Consider the following 23,199-nt stretch of genomic DNA (forward strand, 5'->3'; position numbering starts at 1 on the left):
ATTTTTTGGTCCCTTTCAGATCACAGCCATGTCAACAGTGGGCGTCAGGCTTGTAAGAGACATGAATTATATATGAGATTCAGTGAACAAGGCTGGAAGGTGAGATTCTATCGCTCTTAACTACTCATTGTACTGAATAGATAATCATGAGCTAACATTGTACCACCTTATTTGCTGTAACACACAGTTAGTATTTTTAGGGARGCAAGGCATTTGTGTAGAATGTGCATTGTAGAGTATGTTCTTTGGATTCTTTATCATGTATTTTTCATTGAAAGAGTCTATTCTAGTCATTCATCTAATCTTGTCATTCGATTTCTATGGTATTTCTCTCCATTAGGACTGGGTATTGGCTCCTACGGATTACTCTGCCCTCTACTGTGATGGAGAATGCCTCTACCGTCTGTGTTCCTGCATGAACTCCACCACCCACACTATGATCCAACTAGTGGTCAGTATGCACTACTACACCCTCTCTCACATGAACATAACATTACTGGTTTCAGTGGGAAAGATGGTAAATGGTTCAGACATTAATGACTAAGATACCGGAGTCTACAATGGTAGAGTAGGGATAGTGAGAAGTAACATTCAAGACTGAAGCATTTACCCCCTCTAGTGGTATACTTTATACTGTACCAGGTTACTACACACACTGATAATACAAAACATTGAGGACACCTGCTCTTTCCATAACATAGACTGACCAGGTGAAAGCTATGACCCCTTATTGATGTCACTTGTTGAATCCACTTCAATCAGTGTAGATGAAGGGGAGTTAAAGAAAGATTTCAAAACCTTGAGCGGATTGTGTGTGTCATTCAGAGGGTGATTCGGCAAGACAAGATTTAACTGCCTTTGAATGTGGTATGGTAGTAGGTGCCAGGCGCACCGGGTTAAGTGTGTCAAGAACTGCAACACTGCTGGTTTTTTCATGCTCAACAGTTTCCCATGTGTATCAAGAATGGTCCACCACCCAAAGGACGTCCGGCCAGCATCCTTGTGGAACGCTTAGGGCAGCTTGTAGAGTCCATTACCCGACGAATTGAGTCTGTTCTGAGGGAAAAAGGGTGTGCAACTCAATATTATGAAGATGTTCCTAATATTTTGTGCACTCAGTGTATGTAGTCCTACATGTTTTTAAATAGTACAGTATCACAAACCACAGTACAAAACCGTATAAAGTGTGGGCCTGTAGTATCTGTAAATCAACTAAACATTGTTTTTTATTTCCATGTGCAGATAATAAAGCATCATTGTTCATGTAATAATTTAATATTAGCATTATACCTCTAGGAAGAGGAAATGGTCATAAAATCAAATAAATGAAAACACGGAAACAAATGTTTTGTAACAACTTATTTTATTTAAAAATGTCAAATTCAGTGCAAAGTAATGTAGTGCATTGGTGTCTAGATCCCTGTTGGGTGGCAAAGTGTCACAAGAATCCTGTGGGGAGAGAAAACAAGAGAATACATYAAATTAATGGGTGTTAACTAATCAGGGTTCAACAAAGCACTTCAAGTCCTCAATTCCTTCAAAAGAGAGAGAGAAGGAGAAAGGAGTATGGTCCCTGCAGTAGGACTACATGCTAGACATGAGGTACTCCAGGAGGCTGGAGAGCTCAGTGACCAGAGACTCTGGGTTAAAGTACCAGGCCAGCTKCTGGCCAAACATGTCATCTAGCAGAGCCATCAGCCCGCCCTGAAGAGAACACCATACAACACATAGAAAATGTCTGAGTTACTAGCTTATCAAGAGGAGAGAGACAATTAGAAATACTCCCCCTAAAATGGCATTGGAACCTGGTTAACCATGAATAAGGAAGTACACTAAGACTATGGAAGTAAACAGGAAGTAACCTCTTGACTCTTACATTGAGCAGCAAAAGGTATCTGTCAGCCTCTGGCTCCATGTTGGCAGCAGTGGGCAGGAAGGAGTACAGGAGAGCGTACAGAYGCTCCACGAACCCACTAGGGTGCTAAAGGAAACAAAGGAGGAGAAAAGAGTAATTTAAGTGAAACTGCTAATAGAGATATCAAAACATGTACCAGTGACATGCTACTTACCACCATCAGGGACTTCTGAGCTGTCATCAACCCAAACAGCACCAGCTCAAAGAGGAAATCTATCATGTTCACATGATGGATCTAGGACAAGAAAACACGTTTGAAGAAAATAGGAATGATTTCATATAGATCAGCTACTGTGATGTATAAAATACATGCATGTGGAAGAACTCAGTGAGACTTGAAAGAGTTAATGAACTCACCTTTGCCTCAGCCAGCTCCCTCTCAATGTCATTCCGCTTGGAGGGGTAGTCAGGTAGTCCACAAAGTCGTTGTAGGTACGGATGAACTTGGCCTCGTCCTATGACAAAGAAAAGAGCATCTTAGTGAACAGAACACATTTCCCCTCAGGGACGCTCTCTTTCCCTTGAAAGAGAATGAGAGTGAGTTACCATGCGGTTGGCCTGAACCAGTGCGCCCAGGAGGACCTTTCCCGCCACAAACAGATGGTTCCTGCTCAGGGTGGAACCAAGCAGGGTCTAGGGAAGAGTTAGGGTGAGACATCTTCCTCTAGGAGACAGAACAAGAAGTCACAGAGAGAAAAAGAAAAGTGGGTCCACTCACAGTGAAGGCCTGGCGCAGGGAGGCGAACCTCAGGGTAATGTCCTCCACTCTCTTGGTGGTAAGGTAGAGGCTGTGAAAGGGAGGGAATGGAGCATGTCAACCATTAGAGTCAATGGGGGATAACAGCATTATGACCACTATCCTTCAGCATCTGACAAGCCCAGACATTTAGAGGAACTCACTTTAGCAGAGGAACCTCCCTCTCCTCAGGCAGCAGGTCATCCTCCCAGCCCTACGACAACAAAACAAGCATTCAAAATCAGTGACCAATGCAATGACATAACAAACAATCGGTCAATGGAAGGATCTTAATGCTCCTAGTCAATAGTATGTGTGTGTAACGTCTAACCTCATAGCAGTTGTGGCCCTCAGGCTCTGGGTCAGTGAACTGCTGAGTGGTGGGCGTAGAGAAGGAGGCAGCCTCCGACCACGCTGAAGAGGAGAGAAGCCCGTCCAGCCCCATGTGGAGAGTGGCGTACACCACTGAGACATCCGTCTGCTGCTCAAAACACACGTTTACCACACACACGTTATTAGAAAACACACCAAATCTAATGCAAAAATGCCCAGTAATGTCTAGTCTATATACATAGGAAATCGTTTATTTACCTGGTAGCAGCCAAGCGTCACGTCCACAGACGTCTCGTGGCGGAGGTGAGACGCATAGTGGGTCACCCTGCCAGCCACACGCTGAGAGAGAGAGGATACATGTTAAGGCCAAACGGAATAAGTGAAGAAAAGCCTAATCTGATACTCCTTCAGTAGTATTTACGTCTTACCTGGATCCAAGTGATGGACTGCACTTTGGTGGCACAGTAGGAGATGCCCTCTGGACTAAGCCTGGCTGTCTCCTTGGAGATGGTCCAGACCAGTTGAGTCTCCAGGCCTCTCACCCTACTCACGTGGTGCATCCTCACCACCACCTGCTGTTGAGATAAACAACAAGACAACATCAACAAAACCACTTCAGCAATTGCTGTGACACATTTCCGTCAAGATCAAATGACTGACAATGTAGATTAGGATTAGGTAGTTACAAAGACACATACCTGGGAWCCCCCACGCATGTAGGTGATGATGGGGCTGATGAACTGGAAAGTTCTACAAGCTTTAACCACCGGATCAGCATTGTTCTGCACATTACAATACATTCATGTTGGAAACAGTAAACATTGTAACCGTGATGTGACTGTGTGTGTGGGGGGGGTCTCTTACAGTGATCACAACAGGCCCACAGTACAGGGGGCTGAACCTAATCGGAATCAACTGCCATTTGCCAATGGACTCCTAAAGCAGAAAGCAGACAAGAGATTTGATTCATGTCAAAGAGACACAACTTGAATATCTGGGATATTTTTCAAACATAAAACACCAAAATTTCAGAAAATTGTACCTCAAGGATAGTCTGCACATTTGGCATATCCTCAAGGATGATAGCAGCATTCTGGACATCAAGGAGGACTGGCAGCTGTGGAACATCTGGCACACCATCCAATGGCACATCCAACTGGACCTCATCCAGGACAGTTGTATCTAAAATGAGGAACATTGGAATATAAAATAAACAATTGTTAGGACATAAAACGTAGCAAGATTGCTAATACTAGCTAGCTAGGTAGCAAAASTTGATCGCTTAGCAACAGTTACTAAAGTTAGCTAGCTAGCTACAACATCTCTAGCACAAGCATTTTTGCCAAGTCTGAATTATAGAAATACAAAACATTTCGCAAATTATGACATTGTTAAATGTAGTAAAATTAGAGTTTTAAACTCAACATACCCTCTTCGAAGTCGTTGTCCACCTGTCGACGATCACGAATCCTGYAAAACAGAAAAAGACARGCAAAACAATCCACAAATGAATTTGAACAACCTGTTGACGCAGTAGGCCGCCGACGTCCACGCACTCTCTCCGCCAGTCTTGAAAAGCACCTAGGCATTTTCCAGTCGATTGTTCTATCTCAGGTCTCAAAAATCAAACAAGTTTGTTGTCAGCAGCAAACTGAAGTTGTTGTTTTCGCACAGAAAACGTTCCATAGAACGTCGGTTAGATGTCTTTGGCCAACACACGTTCGAAAATGATTGTTTACAAAAAATTGACAACTGTGTTCCATAGAAATGAGTTTGGAAATTCTATGATTCCCTTTAGAATGTGTTAAAATTGCTTGTCATCATTCTAGTGACGTTGACTGCTCCTCGTACGCTCAGTTGATATATATATATATATATTATAGTATATATGATTGTGAGCGGACGAATAATTGGGCGTCACTCTAAAGCCGGGAAGGGGAACAAAACGAGTTCAGGAGTAAGGTTTTCTTGATTGAAACAAAGTTCTAATATTGGAGGACCATTTGGTCAACAGCAAACACTCCAACAAAGAATCAATGAAAACTCTCAAAGGAAAAAAACATAATACAGTGTCCCTAGCCACTTCGCGTTCACTACGCGGATCTCGCTAATTTCGCGGATTTTCATAATGCTTTTTTTTTTTTTTTTGGGTGCATTGCTCTGCATTCTGATTCGCTAAAAAACTCACTCCCGCTTCTTGTATCAAAATGCTACGAATTGTGCTATCATTTTGTCGTCTCGTGCAGTTAATGTGTACGTACCTAAAACCGCTTGGCAACATTTACATTAAGTTGGCAATTATCTTTGTAATTTCGAACATACTCCTAAAACCATAATGTTCGACGAAAACGGCCCTACACGTGAGTCCACTGTATTTGTATACATGTCATAGTTGCTAATTGTAAAAAAAAATAAAAGTTTTTCTATTTCGCGGGATTTTCACTATCGGCGGTCATTTTCGGAACGTAACCCCGCGATAAACGAGGATTACTGTATCTTCTTCTCCAGAGCAACAACAGGAAACACAATACAATGTGTCTTTAAACTACACAAAAGTACTGACATTGTCCGTCTTAATGGTTCTTCCTAAGATAGCTCCTCTGTCTCGGTGGCCATCTTCCAGAAGATCGTCCCCTTCTTGCTGGTTCCATACTCTCTCTTATAGGGGAACGGAGAATATCTCATTAGTAGTGTCAGCTGTGCTTAATTGCCTCTGGTTCACTTGTCTCCCATGCCTTGTTGGCTACATCCGTGAGCCAGCCTGCCTCTGGTGGTCCTTCACAATATATATATATCATGTGTTTTTTATTTCACTTTAACGAGTCACAGAAACCCGGATCTGGGATCCCCCCATCAAAAAGCTGACTAGCATAGCCTAGCCTAACGCCACAGGGATATCATATAACATAATTTTTTCATGAAATCAGCAAATGAAAGATAAACATCTTTGTGAATCCAGCCAATCAATTCCGAAAATGTTTTACAGCGAAAACACATATGGTATTTCTATTAGCTAACCAACAATAGCAAAAGACCCAAACAACTGCAATATTTTCACACAATTTTTTTAACCGCATAGGTGCTACTCACAAAACCGACCAAATAGAAGATATATATTACTCACTAAACCAAGAAACAACTTCAGATGACAGTCTTATAACATGTTATACAAAAAATGATAGTTTTGTTCGAAAAATGTGCATATTTGAGGTATAAATCATAGTTTTACCATTGCAAGCTACCAATCAAAAATATCACCAAAGCCAGCCAGAATAATTACAGAGAGCAACGTGAAATACCTAAAATACTCTCATAAAAACATTTTGTGATAAATCACATGCTGTACAGCAAATGAAAGATAAACATCGGTGAATCCCAGCCAATATTTCAGATTTTTAAGTGTTTTATAGCAAAACACAATATAACGCATTATATTAGCTTACCACAATAGCCAAACACATCAACCACATTCATTCACCGCAAAGATAGCATTCGCAAAACCAGCAAAAGATATAAAATTAATCACTAACCTTGACAACTTCATCAGAATAACAGTCTTATAACATGTTACACAATACATATATGTTTTGTTCGAAAAATTTGAATATTTAGGAGGTACAAATCTTGGTTTTACATTGTGAATACGTAGCCAAAATGCACAAAATTCTCCGGAGATATTTTGGACAGTCACCTAATCTAATCAAAAGAACTCATCATAACTTTACTAAAAATACATGTTGGACAGCAAATGAAAGATACACTAGTTCTTAATGCAATCGCCGTGTTAGATTAAAAAAATAACTTTACCATAACAAACAGCTTACGTTATAGCGAGACACGCCTGCAAAAGAAGGAATAGGACTAAACATTTTCCACAGAAAATACGAAATAACATCATAAATGGTTCTTACTTTTGCTGAGCTTCCATCAGAATCTTGTACAAGAGTCCTTTGTCCAGATAAATCGTTATTTGGTTTAGATGTCCTCTTCTCCTGTCGAATTAGCAACATTAGCTAGCCATGTGGCCGAACATGCCCAAATTCTCCTGAGCCAAAGAAAGGAAAATTCCAAAACTCGCAATAAACGTTGAATAAACTGATACAACTCGGTTGAAAAAAAGACTACTTTATGTATGTTGTTATCAACATCGTAGCCATAAATTATATCAGAGCCGGAGACATCCACTTGTCGGACATGATCATCACCTCATACCGCAGACGGCTTTCAGAAGCTCTGCTGATGATCGTTCCGCTGCTTGTAGACAAAGGAAATTTGTGGTCCAACGGTATTCCAAGAGCTCTTGTTCGACCTCAGATCAAGCTAGACACCCCATTCCACCTCCCACTGCCTGTTGACATCTAGTGGAAGGCGTATGAAGTGCATGTATATCCATAGATTTCAGGCAATTGAATAGGAAGGCCCTGGAACAGCCTCGATTTCAGATTTTTCACTTCCTGTATGGAAGTTTGCTGCCAAATGAGTTCTGTTTTACTCACAGATATAATTCAAACAGTTTTAGAAACTTCTGAGTGTTTTCTATCCAATAGTAATAAYAATATGCATATTGTATGATCTAGAACAGAGTACGAGGCCGTTTAATTTGGGCACGATGTTTTCCAAAGTGAAAACAGCGCCCCCCTATTGACAAGAAGTTTTAATGATGAATGGATACAATTTGGAAGGATTTTACAGAGTCATACCTCAGTAGGGTAAAGTGTCAGGTGGCACAACCATTGGTGCCATGAGATCAAAGTGTGAAGGAGGGAGAAAACCAGAGAGCTGTCTAGGAAGCAGTCCAGGCCCATGGATTGGAAGCTTTGAGTTGGTCCCATCATTATAATGCATTGCAGGGTATCTGCTGCCCCATAGACCTGCTGGTAGGGGGAAAGTTGTTAGCAGGAGACCACCAGGGACATCTATGATCGGCTGACACAGTCTTGGTTAATATTAAACCACATGTATTCTAAAGCAATATTCACCTGCTTTCATAGAGTAAGGATTCACTCCTTTGGGGACACTGCCAGTGTTCCCCTGATATCCATATGTCCCCATCGGTGGAGGTGGTGGTACACACTTGTTCTGTAAAACACATCAACACATTTTCCAAATTGTTAGTAATATTATCACAGTTGAAATACAATGGTTGTTCACTGTTTTTAATTTCATTGAATTTAAGTGGGTACCTCAGCCTTGGGCTCAGCTTTGTTAACCYATCTGTGCAGAGTTGGATCCCAGACAATCTGAGGAAGAAGATATTAGCAATGTGAAGCAAGCCACAATTATTATTTTTTTATCCACTCAATTGTCTCTACATAGAATATAGTGTTAAACCAACAATATAGGAAAGCATCTGGTGGCAAAATAGCCAAAAACATAAAATTATGAATTCATTCAAGGTTTACAAATATGCCCAATCAATAGAACCTTATGTCAGAAAACAATAGTCTAAACCCAATGTCTTTACCATATATGGTTGAAAAGTTACCGACGATTTACTCTGAGAATTTAACCTCACAACACCAAATATGGAACACATACAACCAAGTGCGGTGCAGTCTAAACTAGTAATGGTCACAGCAAATGATCGTTATTACTTCATCAACACTGTCAAGTACAAGTATAGGAATGTTAAAATATTGTAGAGAAAAAGCTAATGATTAATTCTATGTAATTTCTAATGACATCAGGCAAAGAAAACAGCGTTTGGACATGAATTTCRTAGCTCCCTTTTGAATTGACCCTTTTTCTCTCTACATTGTATAGCAAGTAAGTGAATATATAAAATACATATGTCATTCATCAGACGCTTTTATCCAAACCGACTTACAATAAAACCTGCTGTCGTTTATGTATGGGTGGTGACGGGAATCGAACCCACTACCCTTGCGTTGCAAGCGTCATGCTCTATCATGGTCATGGGTGCACGTCAGCCACGCTCAAGGTCCTAAACGATATCTTAACCGCCATCGATAAGAAACAATACTGTGCAGCCGTATTCATTGACCTGGCCAAGGCTTTCGACTCTGTCAGTCACCACATCCTTATTGACAGACTCAACAGCCTTGGTTTCTCAAATGATTGCCTCGCCTGGTTCACCAACTACTTCTCCGATAGTTTAGTATGTAAAATCGGCTTCCTGTTGTCCGGGCCTCTKGCAGTCTCTATGGGGGTGCCACAGGGTTCAAATCTTGGGCCGACTCTCTTCTCTGTATACATCAATGATGTTGCTCTTGCTGCTGGTGAGTCTCTGATCCACCTCTACGCAGATGACACCATTCTGTATACTTCTGGCCCTTCTTTGGACACTGTGTTAACTACCCTCCAAACGAGCTTCAATGCCATACAACTCTCCTTCCGTGGCCTCCAACTGCTCTTAAATACAAGTAAAACTAAATGCATGCTCTTCAACCGATCACTGCCTGCACCTGCCCTCACTTCCAGCATCACTACTCTGGTGTCACGCCCAGACCATAGAGAGCTGTTTATTCTCTATGTTGGTTGGGGCGTGATAGTGACTAGGGTGGGTCATCTAGGTGATTCATGATTTATGTTGGCCTGGTATGGTTCCCAATCAGAGACAGCTGTTTATCGTTGTCTCTGATGGGGATCATATTTAGGTAGCCATTTCCTCATTGTGCTTTGTGGGATCTTGACTATGGATAGTTGCCTGTTAACTATTGTTAGCTTCCCGTTTAGTTTTTCTTCTGTTTTTTTGGGGGTGAGTTTATTAAACATGTGGAATTCTATACACGCTGCGCCTTGGTCCAATCATTATGACGAACGTGACATCTGGATGGTTCTGACTTAGAATATGTGGACAACTACAAATACCTAGGTGTCTGGTTAGACTGTAAACTGTCTTTCCAGACTCACATCAAACATCTCCAATCCAAAGTTAAATCTAGAATTGGCTTCCTATTTCGCAACAAAGCTCCCTTTACTCATGCTGCCAAACATACCCTCGTAAAACTGACCATCCTACCGATCCTCAACTTCGACGATGTAATTTACAAAATTGCCTCCAACACCCTACTTAACAAAATGGATGTCACAGTGCCATCTGTTTTGTCACCAAAGCCCCATATACTACCCACCACTGCGACCTGTACGCTCTCGTTGGCTGGCCCTCGCTTCATACTCGTCGACAAACCCACTGGCTCCAGGTCATCTACAAGACCCTGCTAGGTAAAGTCCCGCCTTATCTCAGCTCGCTGGTCACCATAGCAGCACTCACCCGTAGCACACGCTCCAGCAGGTATATCTCACTGGTCACCCCCGAAGCCAATTTCTCCTTTGGCCGCCTCTCCTTCCAGTTCTCTGCTGCCAATGACTGGAACGAAAAACAAAANAAGCCAATTTCTCCTTTGGCCGCCTCTCCTTCCAGTTCTCTGCTGCCAATGACTGGAACGAAAAACAAAAATCTCTGAATTTGGAGACACTTATCTCCCTCACTAGCTTTAAGCACCAGCTGTCAGAGCAGCTCACAGAACACTGCACCTGTACATWCCCCAAACAACTACCTCATCCCCTACTGTATTTTATTTATTTATTTTGCTCCTTTGCACCCCAGTATTTCTACTTTGTACATTCATCTACTGCACATTCATTAACTGCAAAACTACCATTCCAGTGTTTTTAATTGCTATATTGTATTTACTTCGCCACCATGGCCTATTTATTGCCCTACCTCCCTTATCTCACCTAATTTGCTCACATTGTATATAGACTTGTTTTTCTACTGTATTATTGACTGTATGTTTGTTTACTCCATGTGTAACTCTGTGTTGTTGTATGTGTCGAACTGCTTTGCTTAGTCTTGGCCAGGTCGCAGTTGTAAATGAGAGCTTGTTCTCAACTTGCCTACCTGGTTAAAAACTTCTTGTCAATAGGGGGGCGCTATTTCCACTTTGTAAAAAATCGTGCCCAATTTAAACGGCCTCGTACTCTATTCTAGATCGTACAACATGCATATTATGATCCAGTTTGGTGAACTCCATGTCACGAATCCCGCTTCCTGAGTCTGATTTTGCCTGTGTTCTGTCCTGGAGTGTTTTTTCCGGTGTCCTGGAAMGCACCCTGTCTGGTTGCCGGGCGACGTAGCTAGTTGGAGGATCTCTGAGTACCCGCACCTGTATCCCATCAGCTATCTGCACACCTGGTCCTGATCATCACCCCTCCACTTCATAAGCGCTGGTTACGGTAGTCCTCCTCTTCAACAGAAGAGGAGGAGTAGTGATTGAACTAAGGCGCAGCTTTGTGAAATGACATGATTTAATAAAGACACGACCAAACAACTAAGACAGAAAACGAACTAGACTTGAATTAACTAACAAAATAACAAAACGAATGTGTAGACAAACCTAGACATACGAACTTACAATAAAACACGAAGAACGCACGAACAGGGAAAAATAGACTACACAAAAATGACGATGTACAAACATACCGAACAGTCCCGTATGGTGCGACAAACACTGAAACAGGAGACAACCACCCACAACAAACACTGTGAAACAACYTACCTAAATATGACTCTCAATTAGAGGAACGCCAAACACCTGCCTCTAATTGAGAGCCATACCAGGCAACCCTTAAACCAACATAGAAACAGACAACATAGAATGCCCACCCAAACTCACGTCCTGACCAACTAACACATACAACAAACTAACAGAAATAGGTCAGGAACGTGACAGCTGACCTGACATCCATTCCCTGCCGGATCGTTAGCCATGAACAGTATGTTGTGCCAGCGTATCAGCCTCCAGTTTGATAGAGTTTGTTTTGTTGTTTTGTACGTCTTGCTTGCCTTGAACTTACCTCCGTTTTTTCTGTCTACAGTCATTCACCCGGAACACTCATCCCATCCCTACCTGGTCGTCGGTGACTTCAGTTACTTCCTTGGATCTGCTTACTCAATTCCATCAACTCACCTCCGCTGCCCGCTCCGCTACTTGGATTTTTCTATCACTACATTTAAACTTTTAAATAAATACTCACCTTCGTCTTACTCTCCTTGTCCTGGTCTGCTTCTGGGTTCTACTTTAGAGAATCGTGACACTCCAAGGCAGCGGAATTCATTTAAACTATATTTCTTTATTTCCCATGGGCTTCACCAGAGTCCCCCCTGGTGGCTAGAATACAACTGTATTAAGCCCCTTACAACATCCCACTGCAAAAACGAAATGTTGTCCCAGTTGCAGTCTAGTATCCAAACTGATATGCCATTTTTAATTTAAAAATAAACAGCGTTTATAATTTGCGATTCCTGGCTACTGTAGTGCTGTGGTTTCTTGCAGGTAACCTGCTGTTCCTGGCTGTGGTCAGCCATTTTGGGGTGAAGCTGCACCAGCCCAGGCTCATTGCTATGGGCTGTTTCCTCATGGCTGTAGGATCCTTCCTCACAGGCCTGCCACACTTCTTCATGGGACAGTAAAACAACTGAAATACTGGTTAACCTTTTGTCAATAGGGGGTGCTGTTATTTTTTTTTTGTTGACATTGCCAAATTAAACTGCCTAGTAGTCAATTCTTGCTCGTACAATATGCATATTATTGTTATTATTGGATAGAAAACACACTCTAGTTTCTATAAACGTTGGAATTATGTCTCTGAGTGGAACAGAACTCTATCTACAGCACTTTTCCTGACAGGGAGTGAGATTTCAGAAATCTTGGCCTCTGGTCCCAGGTCAGTTTTAATGTCCCTGTGAATGCTATGAGGATACAAACACTGCCTACACCTTCCTCTAGATGTCAGTAAGTGGTGACAATTTGAATGGAGTCGATTGCGCAATCAGGGCCTGTATAAAACAGAAAAGACCGGAAGTAGCTTTCTTTTGGATCCTGCGCTGGACGCATGAAGGGCGTCGGACCGACCCCTTTCCAAGCCTTGGTTTAGCCAGTAATATATCGCCGGTCATGTTTTTACTTGTTATAGGTGTTAAAAACATCATAAGGTAGTTAATTTAAACCGTTTTATAGCAATTTATATCCGTTTAGTGCGATTGAGGCATTTATTTGTGACGCCCTTCCATGAGCTGGGCACGTTTCCTGTACATACCGAACGTTAKTGGCCATTTCGACGGGACAAGAGGACATCTTTCGACCAAAAKACGATTAGACCGGAGAAAGGATACATTGCCCAAGATTCTGATGGAAGAACAGCTCACAGTAAGAACTACTTATGATGATAAATCGCTGTTCTGTTGAAAAATTTTAAACGCATATATCGCCATTTTGTTATGTGTAGCTTCGCTTTGGCGGACCCGGTATTGCACAGTAAGGATAATTTTAGAAATGTAAGTCAGCGATTGCATTAAGAACTAATTTGTCTTTCGATTCCTGTCAACCCTGTATTTTTTAGTCAAGTTTATGATTAGCTATTGATTAGACTAGATCACTCTCAAAGATAGCGCCCGACATTTTCAGGCCAGTTTTGCTACTATTCTCATTGTATAACCACGTTTTTTTGTGGCTAAAATATGCAAATTTCGAACAAACTCTATATGTATGTTGTAATATGATGTTACAGGAGTGTCATCGGAAGAATTCTGAGAAGGTTAGTGAAAAAATGTATATATTTTGGTGATCATAACGTTATCGCTCCCGTTGCCTTGAATTCATGCTGGGGTAACGTTTGCACATGTGGTATGCTAATATAACATTTATTGTGTTTTCGCTGTAAAACGCTTAGAAAATCTGAAATATTGTCTGAATTCACAAGATCTGTGTCTTTCCATTGCTATGCTTTGTCTATTTTTATGAAATGTTTTATGATGAGTAAATTGGTAATACACGTTGCTCTCTGTATTTATTCTAGTCGAGTTGTGATGTGGGGTGCAATTGTAAACTATGATTTCTACCTGAAATATGCACATTTTTCTAACAAAAACTATCCTATACAATAAATATGTTATCAGACTGTCATCTGATGAGGTTTTTTCTGGTTAGTGGCTATCAATATCTTTATTTGGCCGAATTGGTGATAGCACCTGGTGGAGAGAAAAAATGGTGGACAAAGAAAAATGGTGTCTTTTGCTAACGTGGTTAGCTAATAGATTTACATATTGTGTCTTCCCTGTAAAACATTTTAAAAATCAGAAATGATTGCTGGATTCACAAGAAGTGGATCTTTCATCTGGTATCTTGGACTTGTGATTGAATGATATTTAGATGCCACTATTTACTTGTGACGCTATGCTAGCTATGCTATTCAGCTTTTTTACTGGTGGGGGGTGGGGGGTGCTCCCGGATCCGGGTTTCTGACTCGGTAGAAGTTAAACTTGTGCTTGTAGAGATACTCCAATACGGAGGATAGTTTCACTTWAGAAATAAAGAAATGTATCCAGTTGTTGATTCATCTCAGTTAACTTAGAACTAAAGTAATTGGTCAGCTGCTTGATTATGTTTTTGGGCCATACATGTTAATAGAAGGGATTGAGAGATGCTATAACTGTGATGTGGTAAAGTTGGACCCAGGCGCAGAGAAGAGACCAGAAGATAAAGCAGTGGTTCCAACCAATGTCTGCACCTTCTCAAGGGCCTACTTAACTGCCAAGAGCTCCCGGTTGCCTACTTCGTAGTTGCCTTCCGCTGGCGAGAACCGCTTGGAGAGAAAGGTGTATTGGTTGAAGTTTTTTGTCCTCCTCATTCCGCTGTGAAAGTACCGCACCAGCTTCGGTGTCCGAGGCGTCCACCTTTACCACAAAGAGGCGAGTAGGATCAAGATAAACGTCCCTTGAGCGCTATGAATGCCCTGTCAGCCTCGGGATTCCTGCAAAAACCTGCTTCAGTGAGGTGGGACAGGGCTGTATGTGTTCCGGAAGGGTTTTTGGAGAAGATCAGGATGTCGTCAAGGTAAACAAAGACGAACCAATTCAACAAAACCCGAAGAGTGTCATTGATCAATGCTTGAAAGACTGCCGGTGAGTTCGATATTCCGAAGGTCATGACTAAATACTCAGTGACCACTAGGGGTGTTAAAGGCAGTTTTCCACTCATCTCCCTCCCTGATTCTCACCAGATGTTAAGCGTTGCGGAGATCCAGTTTGGTGAAGAATTGGGCTCCTAGGGCCAACTCCAAGGCAGCGGACTTTGGGTAGGGGGTAACGATTCTGGATCATAATCCTTTTTAGCCCTCTGTAATCGAGGACTGAAGGACTGAAGTTTGAGTCAGACACAGAGARACAAGGGATGCGTTTAGACAGGCAGCCCAATTCTGATATTTTTTCCTCTAATTGGTCTTTTGATACAAATTACTCAAAAAAATTACTGAATTGGGCTGCCTGTCTTAACGAAGCCATAGAAACCTGGACATGCTCCAACTGAAATGTTCCATCCTGTCAGTATTGATGTTGAATGGCATTAAATACTATTTTTTTGTTCTTTCCCATCCCCTCTAGGTTTGTCTGAACATGAGTGGAATTGAATCTCCAGCACACTGGTAGCACTAAAGACGTGTGAGTATACCTTTTCCAGGTGAGTTGAACCTGCCTGTGGGTGCGGTGGGGATATTCCTGCGGGGTCTRCTGATGAAGAGGTATAAGCTTGGCTACCTCCTCCTCCCTCTGCAGTCTGGCACTAAGTGTGACAGTGTTCAGGTGGCTGGTCTGACCATGTCCTACAACGAGTAAAAATGACATCTGATTGGTTGGTTGGTGGGTTGATAAAAACAAAAGTTTTGATCAGTGGAATATGAGGGAGAGTTAGACCAAAACCCACATGTGCTTGTGCCGGGGCTCCCTCTTGTGGGAATATACAGTATGCTTGTTACTGAGCCAGGATTCCTGGCTGTTTTGTCCCTGTGCCTATGTCAATGATAGTTCAGCAACAATTATTTAAACATTATTTCCAGCCATTTTCTCTGTCCCCCAGGTCCCCTGGTGTACGATGGCTATTGTCAGAGAGTAACAGAGACTGCTCCTGCTTGGCTGGGAAGTGGGACCCTGTGTGTTCAGACAACGGCATCACCTACACCTCCCCTTGCCTCGCAGGCTGCTCCAGCTTTACAGGTTACGGCAAGAACACGGTACCAATACTATTAATGTACTGAGTCTACAAAACATTCACAGGGATGCTGGCCCATGACTCCAATGCTTCCCACAGTTGTGTCAAGTTGGCTGTATGCCTTTTGAGTGGTGGACCATTCTTGATAAACACGGGAAACTGTTGAGCGTAAAAAACCCAGCAGCGTTGCAGTTCTTGACACAAACTGGTACCCCTGGCACCTACTACAATGCCCCGTTGAAAGGCACATAAATATTTTGTTTTGCCCATTCACCCTCTGAATGGCACCCATACACAATCCATGTCTCAATTGTCTCAAGCCGTACAATATCTTTTTTAAACCTGACTCCTCCTCTTTATCTACACTGATTTAAGTGGATTTAACTAGTGACATCCATAAGGGATTATAGCTTTAACCTGGATTCACCTGGTCAGCATATGTCATGGAAAGAGCAGGTGTTCTTAATATTTATGCACTCAGTGTAACTCATTGGCACTGAAATACGTTATTTTCAACCATTAACTGGGGCCTTGTTGAGGCCTTATCTAAGTAAGTAMTTGCTGATTGACAATAAAGTATTTTTTTGACATATGGAAAAAATATGGTATGCAATTCCTATGTAGAGGAGGTTCTCTCCGGTAGTTGTTCAATATGACTTCAAGTTTTACAGGGCACTCTTGTAAAATAGATGTTTAAATAAAATAGAAATAAAATGTAAAAAACATCAACACAAACACAGGATATGGGGTACACATTACATAGTAGGCCTTACTGCACCTGCATTCCAGCACCATTCCAGCATCTAGAATTGACTCAACATTTTTGAGGTGGGGGATCAATACATGTGGGGGAAGAGGTGGCTGTCGAATGTATGATTCTGATATATACAGGTAAGTTCATTGTGTGTGTGGGGGGGGTGTCCATGTTTGTGTCCGTACTCTGAGGTGTGTTTGAATATGAATGAGCAGCAGTGATGTGTCCTATCCCGTCCTTGCAGAGTGATCTTCCTTGGCCTCATCACATGTCTCAGTGGCTCCTCCTTAAGAGGGAGGGGGACACCACCACGGRACAGCCCCCACACTCATCGCTAGAGATCGAAGTTCAGACTCCCTCCAAAACCACTGAACCCCTTAACACACCATTCAAAAGGCACTCGCACATCTGAGCAATCTTATTTCCAGGTGCATGGCAACAATTGAACAAGATGAAGGAAAAAGGAAACCGCACACTGCTCTTGGTAGTATCACCGATATTTAATAAGCTTACGAATCGGCCTCACGGCCTTCGTCAGAGCTTTTGTGATTTAAAAAAATGTTGCACCCTTATGTAGACCTGGCCCCACCCACATCTGTTCTACACATCGAAGGGGGTTGGAGGCAAAGGAAAAACAAATAAGTGCTACCAAATATAACAATATGCATTTCATAAATATTACAAATGTGTATCAATAAGGCGTATTGAACACGTCTGTAAAACCTCAATGAGGACATTAAACATTTTCATTAGTCATTGGGTACATCGTACGAAAAACGTCAGAGTAATCTACAATAGGCACATATTTCATGTTCAAATTCACAACATAACATACATAGGCATTTCATCATTAAGTCCTTTCGGAAATAATGTGTGTGAAAATCCCAAAACATTCTCTTTTACTCAGAGTATTATTAATATCTCCTCCCCTGTCTGATATCTTAACTTTCTCTATGCCACAAAATCTAAAAGTGGAAATGTCACGCTTCAGGTGATTGAAATGTACAGCGACTGGATAATCCCTGTCGTTTCTCCTGATTTAACTTTTATGTTCACTAATTCTCTGTTTGAGAGAGCCGGTGGTTTTACCGACATAAGAGCCCACATGAACATTTAATAATGTAAATTACATGGGTGGTGGAACACGTAATAATGTCATTTATTTGGAACCGTTTTCCTGTGTGTGGGTGGCAGAAATATTCACACTTCATCATATTGTTGCACTGTGCGCATCCTCTGCATTTATAGCTACCATTTGGTAGAGGGCATATAAGAGCTTGGCTAATTTTCTTTTGTGGTTGGCAGTTGGCATGAACCAATTTATCGCGTAAATTGCGACTTCTCCTATACACAATACGTGGTGGATATTTAAATTCAGCCGGCAAAGCTGGGTCCGATGATAAAATATGCCACTGTTTCTTGACCACACCTCCCACTTTTCGCGAATTCAAAGTATATGTAGTTGTGAACATTACGGAGTGTTCTTTTAGCGGGTCTTTTTTGTAGCAGTTCATCTAGTGTTTTTTCCAATGCCAAATTATGAGCTTCATCCACACATTGTGACGAATAGCCTCTTCTTAGAAACCTCATGCGCATGCACTCCGCTGCTTTTTCTAGATAATCCTCTGTGGAGTGGCATATACGGCGCTGTCTAAAAAATTGGCTTCTTGGAAGTCCTCTTTTTAATGGCTCAGGTTGGAAGCTGTCACCCTGTAATAGAGTATTTGTCCGTTTCTTTTCTATACAGAGTTGTAAACAGGGTTCCATTTGATTTCTCAATCCACATATCGAGATAATGAACACGTTGAGTGTCATGTTCAATTGTGAATTTGAGATTAGGGTCAATGTCATTGAGTATTGCCATAAAATCTGACAGTTTCTCTTTCAGTTTTCTTCCCATATACAAAAAATGTTGCAATATATTGATACCACTTAGGACTTTATTCAAAAATGGATTCTCGTTTTCATTATTAACAAAACGTTCTTCAAAAAGACCCATATAGAGGTTAGCAAAGCTCGGAGCAAATGTAGAGCCCTTCGATGTTCCATTCGTTTGGAGGTAGTATTCATCATCAAACCTGAAATAGTTATACGTGAAAACATATTCAGCCAGCTCTAGAATTARGTTTGTTGGTGGATATTCATTAGTACCTCTGGCTGAAGCCACAGGGCCAGGAGGAGCCTGGGCACCACCTCCACCACCACCTGAGATGGGCTGAGCAGGTTGCTACGGGGCTCATTGGACTGCTCGCCCAGAATGCTCCTCACAGCTCTCCACGGTGCCTTGGACTTTAGGATCGCTGAAATCAACAAAAAGGAGAAGACAAAGCTAAACGATATGCAATGTGCTCACAGAGAACACTGTCTTAGTCTGTTTCTGTGTAGTTCCAGATGTGTAGATAAATGGATCAAGTCATATGCAGGGCAGTACATGGAACTCACATGTCAGCTGGCGAGGTGGAGTGCATGGAGCTTGCATGACGCCTCGTGCTCTATGTCCATCATTTTTAGGCAAGTGTTTAATTCCCAGGCCTGTAGTATGAAACAGGAAGTCCCATTAGTGTAATTTCACAACAGCTTCTTCTGCAAGATGAGGTAAGGTGTGAGACCGTGCCACGAAATACCATATCATGTGCTTTCAGAAGGGACTCACGCAACATTTCTTCACTGCTCATGCCTCACAATTTGCAAGTGATATTAAGAACTCTTATGACCACGTTCTCTAAACKGTCTTGAAATASAACTCTCTTTCTGTTGTTTATGTTTTTGTGGGATGAATCTTACCTGTTTATTGTAATATGTTTCCTCCCAGCAGGCCTGCAGAGTCTGAAAATAAAGGCTGCTTCTACAGAATTCCTTTGAAGATAATGAAAATAATTATGCTTTGTTATTCACATTATGTACAGGCATTTACAGTATGCTAAAATTAATTTCTCCTAAGAATACCTTTGTGGGACCATAAGTGAACTCCGGAATGCACAAAACCCTATCCATGGTAAGATGGGGAAGAAATGCAGCGCTATAGATATACGGGATGCTCTAGAGATAACAGGAATGACTTAAAGTCACGAATGATCAATGACTGTGGAGTCGTCCAATATGCTGCACTTAGAATTGAGTTGTAGGCGATGTTTGGCGCAAAATAGAATGTTTACATTCTATTGCCATGGAGAAATGGAATGTGTAGAACCTGTATAAATGGGTATGCTTCTATGTCTTTATTTCATGAAAGATTAAGCTCTTTATTATGTCATAATGTGTTTGAGGACGTAGGAGCCCGTCCCGAATCATGACGCGATTATCCAGGTGCATGTTGCTTAAACCTACTAATCCAACCTTGGTTTACAAGTGAAATACATTGTTTATATATGCCTATAGAAATCTATCGACCACATCCATTTAAAGCAATGATTGTCAATTGAAAATGTGGTTGTTGTGTTATCCTGTTGTGCGCCTTGAGTGTCAGTCCCCTTAAGCACATTATTCCAATATTTCCAAGCTCTGAATTGACACAATGAACACTTTTGCAAAGATATTCGGTTVAAAATAAGAGTATGAATGACAATAAACGTATGACTTGGATTGTATGCATAATAGTGTAGTAAACAATGTCGCTCAGCGTGGGAACTTTTGGTGTTAGGAAAGTATCCGTTATAAGTCTCCATGGCACACATCACTTTGTTGTCTTGTTGGAAATAGTAAAAATGCATGACAGTCCGCATTGTAATGGTCTAACAGTTGTTTTTCATTTTGTTTCTCACATTAAACAGACATTTGAGAACTGAATTGCTTRCAGTTGTACCTATGATGCACAGACACACTAAAGCTGTACAGTGTAGTTTGAATAGTTAGTTTCAATTATTTGCTGATGTATTCCCTATTATTTACAAATCAAAACATGTAACATTTGAAATGAATGTGGCAGAACAGTTTAGCATAGAGTTCCTGTGGGAGTCTTCTCCTTCAGTCTTTTTGCCTCCTAGGCCTCGTTTCTCATTACATGGGATTTCCCCGGTGACAACTTCACATGAGATGGCCGCTGTCTACTGTCATGTGGTGCTGGATGACAGATATCGCTATGCCGATATCGCTGCTGTCCACGGTCCTGAAATATACAATCTTGGCTATTTGCATGTGTACGACCGTCCAAACTTGACCCCCCACACATACACACACATTAATGCTAATCTCTCACACACTTTTGAACATTGCACAACCTGCAACAAGACACAGAAAGAGTATTTTATTCCAAGTGTGTTTGTGTTTGAATAAAGACCAGAAGAATGAAATCAATGTRTGGATGTTGATTGAATAATGTTTATGTGCTTTGCAGAAGCCATTTTTTTTTGCATTCCCCGTAACGTGTATTTTACTGTAGTATGATCAGATTGCTTTGTTTAAACCAGAAGGGAGGTTTGGTCTGAGAAATTATGCCGATTATAGCATGATAGCATTTTTTTTTTTAAATAAGGCAATGTATATATGACCCCCTTTCAAAGAGTCACTCATTTATCACTTTCTTGCAGATATACAGTGCCTTCAGAAAGTGTTCATACCCCTTATTTGTGTTAACTGGAGTCTCGTGAGTGCAAACATCCGAAGATTATCTAAGGTAACGATTAATTTTATTGCTTTTCTGACTTTCGTGACCATGCTAATTTGGGGCTAACTGTTGTAGCATTGAAAGCTACACTCACAAAAGCTTGGATTTCTTTCGCTGTAAATATATATTTCACAAATCTGACACGATAGGTGGATTAACAACAAGCTAAGCTGTGTTTTGGTATATTTCACTTGTGATTGCATGATTATAATATTTGTAGTAATATTTGGCGCCCTGCATTCTAGCGGTGGTTTAGAATGTGATCCCGTAAAAGGGCCGTAGCGCAGATAAGTTAAGGCAAGGGCTGATTTCAAGGTTTTACTGCTAACATACAAAGCATTACATGGCTTGCTCCTACCTATCTTTCCGATTTGGTCCTGCCGTACATACCTACACGTACGCTACGGTCACAAGACGCAGGCCTCCTATATTCCCTAGAATTTCTAAGCAAAAAGCAGGAGGCAGGGCTTTCTCCTATAGAGCTCAATTTTTATGGAATGGTCTGCCTACCCATGTGAGAGACACAGACTCGGTCTCAACCTTTAAGTCTTTATTGAAGACTCATCTCTTCAGTAGGTACTATGATTGAGTCTGTCTGGCCCAGGAGTGTGAAGGTGAACGGAAGGCACTGGAGCAACGAACCGCTTTGCTGTCTCTGCCTGGCCGGTTCCCTCTCTCCACTGGGATTTTCTGCCTCTAACCCTATTACAGGGGCTGAGTCACTGGCTTACTGGTGCCTTCCATGCCATCCCTAGGAGGGGTGCGTCACTTGAGTGGGTTGAGTCACTGACGTGGTCTTCCTGTCTGGGTTGGCGCCCCATCTTGGGTTGTGCCGTGGCGGAGATCTTCGTGGCTATACTCGGCCTTGTCTCAGGGTATAAGTTGGTGTTTGAAGATATCCCTCTCGTGGCGTGGAGGCTGTGTTTGGCAAAGTGGTTGGGCTTATATCCTGCCTGGTTGGCCTCTCCTGGGTATCGTCGGACGGGATCACAGGTCTCCCGACCCCTCCTCTCTTCACCCTCCAGTAATTATGCTGCAATAGTTTGTGTTGGGGGCTAGGGTCAGTCTGTTATATCTAGAATATTTCTCCTGTCTTATTCGGTGTCCTTTGTGAATTTAAGTATGCCTCCTCTAATTCTCTCTCTCTCTTTTCTCTTTCACTCGGAGGACTGAGCCCTAGGACCATGCCTCAGGACTACCTGGCCTGATGACTCCTTGCTGGCCCGTCGTGCTGCTCCTCCAATTTCAACTGTTCTGCCTGCGTCTATGGAACCTGACTGTTCCTTGTCCCGGACTGCTGTTTTCGACTCTCTCTCTACCGCTGACTGATCGGCTATGAAAAGCCAACTGACATTTACTCTCGAGGTGCTGACCTGTTGCACCCTCTACAACCATGTTATTATTATTTGACCCTGCTGGTCATCTATGAACGTTTGAACATCTTGTCCATGTACTGTTATAATTCCACCCGGCACAGCCAGAAGAGGACTGGCCAACCCTCAGCGCTGGTTCCGCTTAGGTTTCTTCCTAGGTTATGGCTTTCTAGGGAGTTTTTCCTAGCCACCGTGCTTCTACACCTGCATTGCTTGCTGTTTGGGGTTTTAGGCTGGGTTTCTGTACAGCACTTTGAGATATCAGCTGATGTAAGTAGGGCTATATAATAAATGGATTTGATTTGATGCATAAAACATACAGCAACTAAACGTTAGCTACGCAACCACCATTACTATTTAAATAGCCTAATGTCCTACTAAAATGCTCAGCAGTAACTGATGCATATGCAGCATGCACAGCAGAGGTCCTATTATAAACAAACTTAGATCTACATATATGTCTATCTGAGCGTGAAGC

At 41.9% G+C, this 23,199-nt stretch overlaps 1 protein-coding gene and 1 long non-coding RNA gene across 2 annotated transcripts in view; both read right to left on the reverse strand.

Moving 5' to 3' along the window:
- Nucleotides 1–1,361: 1,361 nt before the first annotated feature.
- The window catches only part of LOC112073846 (uncharacterized), a 584,396-nt gene continuing 562,558 nt past the window's right edge, over nucleotides 1,362–23,199 (reverse strand). Inside the window, exons 2-11 of the mRNA XM_070442926.1 lie at nucleotides 3,413–3,556; nucleotides 3,243–3,323; nucleotides 2,983–3,132; nucleotides 2,816–2,865; nucleotides 2,634–2,703; nucleotides 2,462–2,548; nucleotides 2,273–2,370; nucleotides 2,070–2,150; nucleotides 1,877–1,981; nucleotides 1,362–1,449 (exon numbers count right to left, since the gene is read on the reverse strand). Of these exons, the coding sequence (XP_070299027.1) occupies nucleotides 2,138–2,150; nucleotides 2,273–2,370; nucleotides 2,462–2,548; nucleotides 2,634–2,703; nucleotides 2,816–2,865; nucleotides 2,983–3,132; nucleotides 3,243–3,323; nucleotides 3,413–3,544 (681 nt within the window). The 5' untranslated portion in view covers nucleotides 3,545–3,556 and the 3' untranslated portion in view covers nucleotides 1,362–1,449; nucleotides 1,877–1,981; nucleotides 2,070–2,137. The remainder of the gene's footprint in view (nucleotides 1,450–1,876; nucleotides 1,982–2,069; nucleotides 2,151–2,272; nucleotides 2,371–2,461; nucleotides 2,549–2,633; nucleotides 2,704–2,815; nucleotides 2,866–2,982; nucleotides 3,133–3,242; nucleotides 3,324–3,412; nucleotides 3,557–23,199) is intronic.
- On the reverse strand, nucleotides 7,810–8,250 carry LOC111961137 (uncharacterized). Its single transcript, XR_002876946.3, has 3 exons — nucleotides 8,168–8,250; nucleotides 7,964–8,063; nucleotides 7,810–7,858 (listed from the first exon to the last, which is right to left on the reverse strand). It is a non-coding gene; the product is annotated as an uncharacterized lncRNA (long non-coding RNA).

Source organism: Salvelinus sp. IW2-2015, linkage group LG4q.1:29, assembly GCF_002910315.2.
Source record: "Salvelinus sp. IW2-2015 linkage group LG4q.1:29, ASM291031v2, whole genome shotgun sequence".
In the NCBI taxonomy this organism is placed as follows: Eukaryota; Metazoa; Chordata; class Actinopteri; order Salmoniformes; family Salmonidae; genus Salvelinus; species Salvelinus sp. IW2-2015.